Source organism: Myotis daubentonii, chromosome 11 (genome assembly GCF_963259705.1).
Source record: "Myotis daubentonii chromosome 11, mMyoDau2.1, whole genome shotgun sequence".
NCBI lineage: Eukaryota > Metazoa > Chordata > Mammalia > Chiroptera > Vespertilionidae > Myotis > Myotis daubentonii.
The window spans coordinates 42,036,094-42,048,796 of NC_081850.1; the positions used below are offsets into that span (position 1 = coordinate 42,036,094).

The 12,703-nt window shown below is 41.1% G+C and overlaps 1 protein-coding gene across 1 annotated transcript in view; it reads right to left on the reverse strand.

The window, feature by feature from the left end:
• TRPM6 (transient receptor potential cation channel subfamily M member 6) overlaps positions 1-12,703 on the reverse strand; it is a 118,599-nt gene that overhangs the window by 26,408 nt on the left and 79,488 nt on the right. The window contains exons 25-29 of the mRNA XM_059656204.1: positions 10,432-11,567; positions 10,143-10,255; positions 7,548-7,671; positions 4,290-4,381; positions 2,070-2,128 (exon numbers count right to left, since the gene is read on the reverse strand). Of these exons, the coding sequence (XP_059512187.1) occupies positions 2,070-2,128; positions 4,290-4,381; positions 7,548-7,671; positions 10,143-10,255; positions 10,432-11,567 (1,524 nt within the window). The remainder of the gene's footprint in view (positions 1-2,069; positions 2,129-4,289; positions 4,382-7,547; positions 7,672-10,142; positions 10,256-10,431; positions 11,568-12,703) is intronic.

Consider the following 12,703-nt stretch of genomic DNA (forward strand, 5'->3'; position numbering starts at 1 on the left):
TAAGTCATCAGTTGGACATCCTTAGCACTGCCACGGAGGCAGGAGAGACTCCCACCACCGCTACTGTGATCGCCAGCCATGAGCCCGGCTTCTGGCTGAGCAGTGCTCCCCCTGTGAAGCATACTAACCACCAGGGGGCAGCTCCTGCGTCGAGCGTCTGCCCCCTGGTGGTCAGTGCGCATCATAGCAACCAGTCGTTCTACCATCAGGCTGAAACCAGCTCTCCGACATCCCCAAGGGGTCCCAGATTGCAAAAGGGTACAGGCCAGGCCGAGGTACCCCACCAGTGCATGATTGGGCCCGGGGAGGGACGCTGGAGATTGGCCAGCTGAGGATGAACCGCGGGAGGGCTCCAGGGCATGTCCGGCCTGTCTCGCTCAGTCCTGATCGGCTAGACCCCAGCAGCAAGCTAACCATCCAGTCAGAGTCTGCCCCCTGGTGGTCAGTGCACATCATAGCGACTGGTCAACCAGTTGACTATCTGCCTCTTAATGGTCAGTGCACGTCATAGCAAGCAGTTGAGTATCTTTAGCATATCATTAGCATATTATGCTTTGGTTGGTTGAATGGCCAATCAGACGACCAGACACTTAGCATATTAGGCTTTTATTATATAGGATGTATGTGTGGATATATTTCATTGACAGAAAAGTATCAGTTACCTTTGACCCCTATCTTTACCAACCAAGAAATAGTTCAAATATGCATGTAATTCATCTACTATGTAGGACCTAAGCTAACTGAAAAGCAGTTGTTGGTTTTTGGTTTTAATTAGCTATGATCACACAACATATGTAAGATTAACTGTGTTTGTGTTGTTCTGGATCATTGAACTAAAGGGTCCCTGAACTATGCAAAGCAGATGCCTACAAATGAGTCTGTGAATACCTCCAGACAAACCTACAAATCAGTTTCATTAGCCCACGTGGCCCCTAAATGTTCACAGGCTGAAATTAGCTTTAAATTGTTACTTGCCCTGCTAAAGTGCACAAGTGGCCATGGGCAAGTCTGAGTAAATGCATTTAAAGAATATCTCCAGTATGTAAAGTCCTTGGGGGGAAAAGTACAATTACAATTATTGTTTAATTTCATGCTGCAATAACCCACTACTCTGCATGTGCACAAACTATTGAACCTTTGGGAGAAGAAAGTCATGTGTGCTTTACGTCTAGAGACAGCCTTGCACACAGACCTTGATAAAAGCTCTAGCAGAAAAGGTAATCTCTGATGGAGCTGACTACAACCTGAAAGTCACATCCCACCTGCTTGGTAGCAGCTGGCCCTTTGTAGAATAGATGGTTTTAAATTCTGCTTCTGTGGCTGTATGGATAGTGAATTTGATGATATAACTGGAAAAGTCCAGAAAACACTACAAATAAAATAGAATAATCTTTGCTCATTTCGTTTTAAAATTTTATTTCTCTGACTACTAATAAAATTCCAGGATTCTCAAGTCAACAACCAGGTGTCTATCACTTTCTCCCCTCCGCCCCCTTTCCCCCCCCACCCCCAGCCTCGCCGATCTTTCTTTCTCTCCATCTCCATATTCTTCAAATTTGCTGCCCTGACAAACACTTAAGATGTTAATGAGAAACCAAAAATAAAAAAGATCAACCTCATAAACAAAAAAGAAAAACTGTTTAAACAAGAATTATTTTTAAAACTAAAGAAAAAAAACATAATCAGGTTTTTAGGCTCGGTCTTTTTCTTTAGTCAAGACAGCATCATCTCTACTCTTTAATGCAAATCCCACAATCTTATCTATCAGAAAAGATGTGGTACTCATTATTCCATGTGTGCTTTTTGACATGGAAAAGACAAATGGTTAATTTGCTATAGTACCAGGTGCTACATTATCATCTTAAAAGGCACTGAGATGAGATCTTGTTGCCAGAAATGGAAAAACATGAAGAATAAATGATTTTCATTTGTTGCTATCAAAAAAATACAGTCATTGGACAAACACTATTTTTCTCCTTTTCTGACCAAATTAAGTCTGTGTTCCCAATCCTGTTAAAAATAAAAACAGAAGCCAAAGATGCTAAAGACAGACATTTAGAAATACTCACAGGGAGTTCCTATTGAGTTTGGTGCTCCAGGAATTCCACAAAGAGTTTTTACTCAGATCCTGAGCAGAAGGGAAAGGTTATTACATGTTTACCCAACATTTTCCTACCCCACGCTTCCAGTAACATGCTTGCAAAACACAATCCTTGAAAAGTACAATCCTTCCCCCCTTCCTATAGCTCATTATTTCTCTTTTACTTAACATACCAGACCTAGGCTAGAAAGATGCATAATGTTAGCACAAAATATGAGTAACTCAATCTGCTGATGGACTTGAACAGCATGAAATTATTTGTATGGGGACAGCAAAGAGAAAATGTAATACATAAAGGTTCTTACAAAAATGAGAGTGAAGCCCAGCCAGTGTGGGGTCAGTGATTGACTGTCAACCTATCAGCCGTGTTGTCACAGTTCGATTCCCTATGTCAGGGCACATGCCAGGGTTGCAAACTCGATCCCCAGTGTGGGGCGAGCAGGAGGTAGCTGACCAATGATTCTCTCTCATCGTTGATGCTGCTATCTCTCTCCCCCTCTCCTTTCCTCTCTGAAATCAATAAAAATATATTTTAAAAGAAACTAATATTATTTTTAAAAGAGAAATGAGAGTGAACATATAAAATCAAGAAGAAATAAAGGTCAACAGTGACAGGAAACATCAATCATTACATCATGTCCTATCATTAGTAGACTTTTGTGTCAGTTGATTATTTAGAATAACCTTACCCTGAAATCAGCTCATTCTTTTGCCTATTTAGATTCAACTATTATTTCTCAAAATTTAGGACACTCCAGCCATTACTCTAGGCACTTCCATTGGTGTTATTTTTGTCATCCACTACCAATAACCTCCTAAGAGATTAGCCCCATTTTAGAGACTCAGCTCCTGAAGCTCAGAGGTTAAGGATGTATACCTGTAGCTTTGAAAGCCAGGAAGTGGCAGAACCAGGACTGGACAGGGCACACAGATCCCTGCCTCCAATTACCTTCAAGCAATAGTACATTTTACTATCAAAACCTTTCACAGCCTGGCCACGGCTCAGTGGTTGAGCGTCTGCCTATGAACCAGGAGGTCACGGTTGGATTCCTGGTCAGGGCACATGTCTAGGTTGCAGGCTTCATCCCCAATGTGGGGCGTGCAGGAGGCAGCCAACCAATGATTCTCTCTCATCATTGATGTTTCTCTCTCTCTCTCTCCCTCTCCCTTCCTCTCTGAAATCAATAAAAATATACTTAAAAATAAAGCTTTTCACAGGTTACATTCCTTCAAGAACACCTCAGGCTGTTAGTTTACATTCATACAGGTAATGTGTACATAGCTCTTACATTAAAGATAATATGCAAACCAAACTAAAATTAGATTTCTTGGGTTAGCTACCTAGATCACACTTCCCACATGGAAAGGAAAGCAGGCATATGTTTATGGATGGTAAAGAAAACAGACCACAAATGAGGAGAGCCTCAGTGTTGGAGAAACTCTGAGGGCCCTTTACCCTGCGATGCCCAAATCCCCTCCAACACATCTGCAAAGAGGTTTGCTCAGCCTTAATGACTAACCACACAAAGTGAGGAACCTAGGACTTCCAGAAATAAACCATTCCATCCTTGGAAAGCTCCACTTGCTAAAAGTTCCTCCTCGAATTGGGCTGAATTTTGTCTCCCAGTAGCTTCTATATGTTGATTCTAGCTGTACCTGGTAAAAGTGTATTGAAAAGAGTTTCAAAAATTCCCAAGTTCTTTCTCTTTCATGCCAAAAATGCACAGGCTAAATTACTTCAAATGCATTAAGAGGCAAATTACATAAAGAAGAACAAGCTGCCGAAACCGGTTTGGCTCAGTGGATAGAGCGTCGGCTTGCGGACTGAAAGGTCCCAGGTTCGATTCCGGTCAAGGGCATGTACCTGGGTTGCGGGCACATCCCCAATAGGAGATGTGCAGGAGGCAGCTGATAGATGTCTCTCTCATCGATGTTTCTAGCTCTCTATCTCTCTCCCTTCCTCTCTGTAAAAAATCAATAAAATATAATAAAAAAAAAGAAGAAGAAGAACAAGCAAAGCATAAAATGTCGGGGCGGGAAAAAAAACTGAGCAAATATTCAAAGCAAAGATTTCAGTGTAATACACAGAAGCCAATGAAGGGACATAAAGATAAAACAGACACACAGTCAAGGAGTCATGTTGTGTGCATGAATGTTTTCTTACAAAGTATCACGTGAGAGTTTTTACCTCCGGAGACTGCTTTAGATAATCACTGACTTGTGCAGCATGCCGCTCCATTCCTTTAGTTTTTGTTTTCTGGTACATGTTAGGTTCTAGACCTTGTTAAAAAGAAGCAAAAAATTAGAGAATACATGAAAATGTGTTGCTTTCAAATAGAAAGATCTGAACACAGTGTATTCATCTAAATGTGAATACAGCTTTTTTTCTCTTTTGAGCAAGTTTTAGAAAGATTCTTTTGTCCTTATTTTTCTCAAGTGGTTGAAAGCTATATATCCTATTTCTATTCTTCAACAGTTACCTTGACATTTATTTATAACATTTATACTTATCTCTCAAGTCAAAAATTAAAATTATCCATAACCTGTCCTATAAAACATGCCTTCTGTATACTTTTTACATTCACCTTCCCCTGCACCCTACCATCCAGGCTTTATCTAAAATATGTGAAATTTTAGTTCCAAATTGTTGGGAATCCTTCCTTAACAACTGTATCAAGCATCATAGTGAGCTAGGCAAAAAAAAAAAAAAAAAAAAGATAGAAAAAAATGCCAGCAAATGGATTTAACTTTTAGACTTTTCTTTAAAAAGATGATGACAATTAGTAGCAGTAGTATTTAGACCTGATACCTACAGAGTCCATGGCATATAGCGGTTGGATTAAATCTGAGCATAATACTTATTAAGAGTCCCTGACTGGCCACGCAGCTTCAAGCACTGAGCAAAGGTGAAGTGCGTGGGTGTGAAGTTGGCATCATTCCTCGAAGCTTTAGTGCTCCCTTATGTTTGTCTTAAAGAGCAAGGGTTTCCTGTATCCCGCCGTCACCCGGGAATGAGCCGGGCGCGTAGGGGCTGCACCGGGCGAGCCGGACGCTGTCGCCTTAGGTTTGCAATGAATGCAGCCCCGCCTCCTGCTTCCAGCCGCGTCACCCTGACCACGAACCACCCGGCACAGGTGGACGTCAGGAGCCCCCGAGCCCCTAGTGCCGAAGGGTGGGTCCCACCGGAAGGTCAGGATTTCTTTCATCTGTCGGAATAGAACAGCAACCCCCCTACACGTACCCCCTCATGTCACTGTTGCACCCCGGAAAAGCTTAAGGCTGTTTTTAATATCGCTCCTGAGTCTGTCTTTGCCTTTTAAACAACCATTCCTTTCCTGTAAAATGGGACACGATCGGGAGAGAGGACGACAGCGAGACGGAGCCTGTGCCCCGGACGCCGCGTCTGTGTTTCCGTGGAAACGTCCTGAGCTCCCAGTGGCCGCGCGCTTAACGGCTAAGACCTGCTTCCCTCGCCGCGCAGCAGCCCGAGCATGTGCCGCCTGATGTAAACAAAGACGCTGTTGATGACGTTTTCCGATATTTACTACCCCGGGTGTGTTTTAAAATAAATAACGTTTCTAGCCGAAAAAAAAGAGTCCCTGACTAAACATAGGAAGTAATAGAAGTAATAGTTGTATTTTTGTTCTAATGATTTTGTGCTGGAAAACAATAAGTATATAACCACACTAAGTGAGGAAGCTAGGACTTCCAGAAATAAACCATTCCGTCCTTGGTTTGGATACAAAAAAACCTGTTAGAAAAATCACAAAATTTCATATATGACATTCGTCAAAATATAAAATTATGATAATTATGGTTGCAATTATAACAGAGTATTACAATTAAAATAAAATACCTATAGGAAAAGCTAAAAAGTATACTTTTCCTTTTCATTGTTAATTTCCTCAGAACTTTTATTTAAAGAGAGCTAACTGACAGGGCACCTCCCCACCCTCAAACTTATTTATTTTTAAATTATTTTTAAATTAACTCAATTTGGGCAGGTTCCAAAAAAAAGAAGATTCTCAACTCACAATGTGCTTCAAATCACTATGTTGTATACCTAAAACTAATACAATGATATATGTCAATTATATTTCAATTTAAAAAAGAACTTAAATTAAATAAGGATGATATATAATAACCTAAATATCAGGTAACTGATTAAAATATGTAATAGATACTAAATATACATTAATAAATAAAATGAATACATTTATAATTAGCCCTAGAATCATATCTTTAGGTATGAGATTTGATTTATTCAAAATTATGGGCTCTAATAAGCTGTGTGATTTAAGGCAAGATAATTAAGCTCTCAAGCCATGTCTGTAAATTGAGGTTGTTCTGAATAATTTAATTTCTAATGTCTCTTTCCACTTAGAGCCTCTTGATTCACAGTGATTTAACAGATAATTGAGTATTTTTTAAAATATAAATCAGAGTTTCTCAACTTTGACATTGACATTTTGGACCAGATAATTCCTTGTTGGGGGTGGGACTGCCCATTGTAGGATGTTTAGCAGCATCCCTGGCCACTACCCCTTGGTTGAAAACCATCCTATATAATAAAAGGTTAATATGCAAATTGTCCCCTCAACCAGGAGTTCAACTGGGAGTTCAACCAGGGGGGCGGGGCCAGCCTGCCAACTGCCCGCAGCCCCTCCCCCCCGCCAGCCCGAATTTGTGCACCAGGCCTCTAGTCAACTATAAAAGCAAGCTTAAAGAAGCTTTAAAGAAGCATAATAACATAGATTTCAATACAATGTCCATTTGTACCTTAAATTTGGTATTTCAAATAATTTTAAATCTTCATGAGTTCTTATTCACATAGTCCCTTCTATTTAAAAATTAGTAAATTCTCCTGTTATCTAATGCAAGAAGTTCAAAGTTCTGGTCACTGCTCTCAATTCTGTTCATAGTCTGTCCTTATCTTACCTATCTAGGTTTATTTCACACTCTATGCCTGGATCATAGTCTTCATTCCTAGCTGGCTGACCCGTATTTTATCCTCACACACACTATGCTTATTAAACTTAAGGGATACGTGCCCACGGAATGAACATTATTTGTGGGAAGTTGTAAATAACCAAGTACAACTCAATCCATTGAGCTCTGTGTAAGTGTCCAAATCTATGTCACATGAGCCTTAAGACTATAAAATTAGACAACCTCCCCCCACAAATCAGACTAAATGAACACTGAATAAAACAACTTTCTAAATCCTAATTTTTCTTTTCTAGATTCATTAAACACATAGAAATATTGTTCCTTTCATAAAAATTAAAAACAGAAAAGAGCTATTTTCCCCAAAAGGGCGTTACCACCCTTTCATTCCCTCGTCTCCACTTAAAAGAACATCAGGGGCCACCCGTGGCCTATAGATCATAGCTTGAGGGGACTCTACCAGAGGTTTGGGGATCCAAGAGTGCAGACTGTTACATACTTAACTGACTACACTTGGACACTGCCAGCCGGTTCCTGTTGCACTCCTCTTCTTTGGAGATGTTACTTTCTCCTGGCTCTGCATTTGATTGGTCACCTTGAAAACAGGCATCGATTGTTATGACCTGGAGAGAAAGATACTCATTGGAACACAGTGATATTAATCTGCAAACAGTGAGTCACATTAATAGAGGGACCCTGGAGAAGCGCCTGGTTGTTAACGTTGGCTGCACAATAGAATAACCAGGAAGCTCTGCGCTCCCATCACTCATGCTGACAGTCCACCAGCGGCAGGTAACGCTCCTAATTGCAGTCAGGAATAAGAACCAGGGTGGGAAGCAGGGCTTCCCAAATGTAAGTGTGCATCAGAATCGCCCAGGACTGTGTTAAGCCACAGATCACTGGGTCCTGCCCCCTGGGAGGGAAAATGTGAATCTCTAGTAAGTTCCCATGCTGCTAAGAGACCAAAATTTGAGAACCACTGGAACAGAGGAAAAATCAACAAACAAACAAGGCTGGGATCCAAAAGAACTTGTGTTGAAATTCTAGCTCTGCCACTTAGAAACTACATGAACTTGGGCAAATTACTTAATGCCTATGAGCCCCATCCCCTTCACCATTAAAATAATGCGTAGCCAGTAATGATGGTGCTCTATGTATTTCCCAAAGGCAGAGAAGAAATGGAGAAAACAGATAAACTACAAAGCAATAAGCAAATGCATGTTATTAGTACTTGAACTCAGTTACAATTCCTAGTTGAAATCTGGCCATTTTTAACTATTTCAAAAAATAAACCTACTTAAATTCTTATGTCATGGGATTTCAGCAACTCATGGCATTTTCCCAGAGTCTTTTAGCAAGTCAATCCCCTCCCCCCAAAAAAGTAATTTCACATCATTTTCTCAATATTTATATCTTTGCTTCTGATTCTCATTCCCAAAAGAACAGAAGTGCTTTAAAAAATGCTTCAAGCCCTAGCTGGTTTGGCTCAGTGGCTAGTACATCGGCCTGCGGAATGAAGGGTTCCGGGTTCGATTCCGGTCAAGGGCATGTACCTTGGTTGCAGGCACATCCCCAATAGGGGGTATGCAGGAGGCAGCTGATCGATGTTTCTCTCTCATCGATATTTCTAACTCTCTATTCCTCTCCCTTCCTCTCTGTAAAAAATCAATAAAAAAAATTTAAAAATATATATATATGTAGAATAGAAAAGTAAAGCAAGACATTAAAACCATGAAAGGTGAAGTCCTATAGAATAGCTGACTCAGACCTAAGGCTTCCAAACAATAAATAAGAAGATTCACTAAATGAAAATAAAGAATTTGTAGGATAGCTAAAACACTATTGTAGGGAATTTTATAGTACTAACTGCCTATATTAGAAAAGAAGAAAGTCTCAAATCAGTAACCAAAGTTTCTCCCTTAACGAACTACAAAAAAAAGAGCAAATTAAACCCAAAGTAAACAGAACAGAGGAAATAATAAAGAGCAGAAATCAATGAACTAGAACTCACAAAAAAATCAGTGAAAGTAAGAATTGGGTCTTTAAAAAGATCAATAAAACATAAACTGTAGCCAAACTGATCATAAGACAAAAAAAGAAAACTCAAATTTAAAATATCAGGAATGAGACAAGTGATGTCACTACAGATCCCATCGACAGTAAAGGATAACAATATTATAAACACTTTATGCCAATAAATTCAACAACTTAGGTGAAACGGACAGATTCCTTGAAAGATACAAAGTAAATCTTACAACTTACTAACAACCCAACTTTTTAAATGGACAAAAGATTTGAACAAGCATGTCACCAAAAAAATATATGGGTGGCCAATAAGCCCATGAAAAGATACCTCGCGCTACATCACTATGGGATGCAGACGAAAGCCACCATTAGATACACACCCACTGATAAAGCTAACATTGAAAGCACTGAGCACCTTAAGGACTGGTGAGGATGTGGATTGCAGGGATGCTCATAAAGCATTACTCAGATGGGTGGGAATGTAAAATGATGCAACTGCTTTAGAAAGCAGTTTGGGAGTATCTTCTACAACAACTGCCTACCATATGACGCTGACATTCCACTCCTAAATGTTTACCGGAGAGAAAGTGAGTCATATATCCTCACAAAGATTTGTGTGCAAATGTTCCCAACAGCTTGGTATGGAACAGCCAGAAACTAAACATGAGACCAATGTCCTTCAACATGTGAGCTAATGAATTGTGGCACACCCACTCTAATGGCTCTTACATTTATATCTTCACGGTGTTATTTTGTGTGTATGACGCTTTAGACTAGTGTTTCTCAACCTGTGGGTTGCGACCCCTTTGGGGGTTGAATGACCCTTTCACAGGGGTCGCCTAAGACCATCGGAAAACACATATATAATTACATATTGTTTTTGTGATTAATCACTGTGCTTTAATTATGTTCAATTTGTAACAATGAAATTGGGGGGTCATCACAGCATGAGGAACTGTATTAAAGGGTCGCAGCATTAGGAAAGTTGAGAACCGCTGCTTTAGACGAAAGAGAAAACAAGCTAAGATTGGCTGCTGTCTCAATTGCCAAAAACATACAAGGCACTTACGGGCACCTGGAGTCCCTGTGTTTTCTTCTTTTTCTTTGACGACCTCCTATCCTTGGTTAGCATTTTTGCTTTGATCCATGCTGACTGCCCCATCTCTGAAGATCCTGAACAATCTGTGAGGGAAACGGTTTACACGACAAAGTTTAAGATGGTATGGGAACTATTTTGTTTTACTGGAAGGATGAGAGAATGGAGAGAATGAGAATGCAGCCAAAAGTTATAAACTTTTTAAAAATAGTAGCAATGCAAAGAATTAACACTTTTTTTTTTTTAAGTGTTTACATCTTACTTGTAACCTTACAGGCCTTCAGTTTCTCCTTCTTGTGTATTCTCAAACTCTGACTCCGAAAGAGGGGCCTGTCTCTGCGGAGAGGATTGGTCCAAAGGGATGTGTTTGGCTGGAGTCTTGGCCCCACCTCTGAGCAATCACTGTGCTGGGCCCATCCTGTTGAGGTATTAGGGAGGGATCGGCCCCGGATCTGCCTCTGGCATTGTCCACTCTCGTTAGAGTTCCTGTTACAAGTGGAGGCCAACCAGGTTTGCCGTTTTGTATTGATGCTGAACACACCAGTTTCATCACCTTCCGAAAATGCCCAGTTCACATATCCACCTCCAGTTTGCACGCTCTCAGCTTGGGAAGGGAAGGTCATTTTCATGGGTGCAGGTGTGCAAATCAAAGTGGTTAGAACTTTCTCTCCCCTGCCTTGTCTGGCTGGTATTTGAACGACTGGCTCATGCGTATGCTCCTTGTGTTCAGCCACTGAGCTCTGGGCTGAGACAACTGGGGTCTGCCAAGTCAGATGAACAGGGACTCCATTCTGGGTGACCTGTTCAGGTGCCAGCACACCTGTACCCACTTCCACAGGTGATCTGGACAGAAGCAAGTCAGTTTCTGCAGAAAAAGGAACTTGCTTTCGATGAGAAGGGACCAAAAGAAAGTGGCCATACTTTGGGTGGGCTTGCCCGTCAAGGCAAGAAGCAACTATACTATTTCCCGTTTCTTGCTCTTCCTGGTCATTTCTTACATTTGAAGTCTCTCTATGACGGACGGCAGTCTCAACAAGGGGTCCCCTCTGCACTCTTGGGGGATGCTGGCCTCTGGCCAGGCTCCGCAGCAAAGAAGGAGGCATGCTGTAATACTGGTATTTCTTCTCCCCAGACATCTCCATGCTGCCTAGAACCTCTGCACAGATGACATTGCTCCAGCTGTGGGGAAGCTTTCTGCAAGTAGGAAGCTTTCTGTTGGCCAGGAGAGCCTCATCCTCTTGTAACGTGTCAACCGCAGAAAGGACATTTAGGGTGTCCACTGTCAGGGCAGAGAGGTCCTGCAGGTGCCCCACCTGGCTGTCCAAAGACAGTAAGGAGTCCTTTATAAAAGACACCTTTTCATTCATTTCTTTCAGTTGGAAGTACATCTCCGTAACCCTAATGACGAAGGGAGGGAGAAAGCCAATAAACACATTAAGCCAATGGGAATTTGCCTTATTCTCTTCGTGTCCTTCTTCCATCCTTAGGTAGCTCCTCAGCCTAAGCTGCTTCCCAAAGTTAAGTGTGTCTTCTGCCACCCTCCATCTCCAATATGTACCCTCATTCCAGAGGATCTCACCCACTCCTATAGTTCCCCCTGTCACCCCAATACAGAAAAATCACAAATCTACATGGGCCATTATTTCTAATATTTCAGAACCGTATGTCCAGCTTCCTGTTAGTTATCCCACCAATCAGCCCATTCAAAATAATTTATATAATCGTTAATTTATATGACAAACATTTGGATATCTCCTATTGCCAAGCACTATGCTATTCTGGTAAGGAAAGGATATCCTGAGGAGGAAACCAGAATGATAGGAACAGCATCAATAATCAAATATGCAATTAGAAAAAAATGTTTTATACATCTTTAAAAAAATCCAAATCTACATCTCAAATTTCCTAGGTTTCAGGCAAACCCTACTTTAAGAGACCTACATCAGGAGCTCCAGTGGCGCAATCGGTTAGCGCGTGGTACTTATAAGAGACCTACATCAGAGAAAACCTGAGGCAATTTTTTAAAAGTTACTTTGAATACTTAAAGCCAGCATCATGATGTCTAGTCACTGATTCATGTCAAAGCCACACAAGACAACTTCAGCTATGCAAGCACAAAAGTAAATTGCAAGTGGAGTCTAATTAAATGTAACAATTGAGTTCATTTAGAGAGAGAGAGAGAGAGAGAGAGAGAGAGAGAGAGAGAGAGAGAAAATGTTGGTTAATATTTATCTGTATAGCCCTAACCGGTTTGGCTCAGTGGATAGAGCATCGGCATGTGGACTGAAGGGTCCCAGGATCGATTCTGGTCAAGGGCAAGTACCTTGGTTGCAGGCACATCCCCAGTAGGAGGTGTGCAGGAGGCAGCTGATCGATGTTTCTCTCTCATCGATGTTTCTAACTCTCTATCCCTATCCCTTCCTCTCTGTAAAAAATCAATAAAATATATAAATATATATATATTTATTTCTCTGTATATATCTCTGTGTGGGGATGGGTTTTGTTTTGTGTCCCCCCCGAGATGGTGAAGCCCT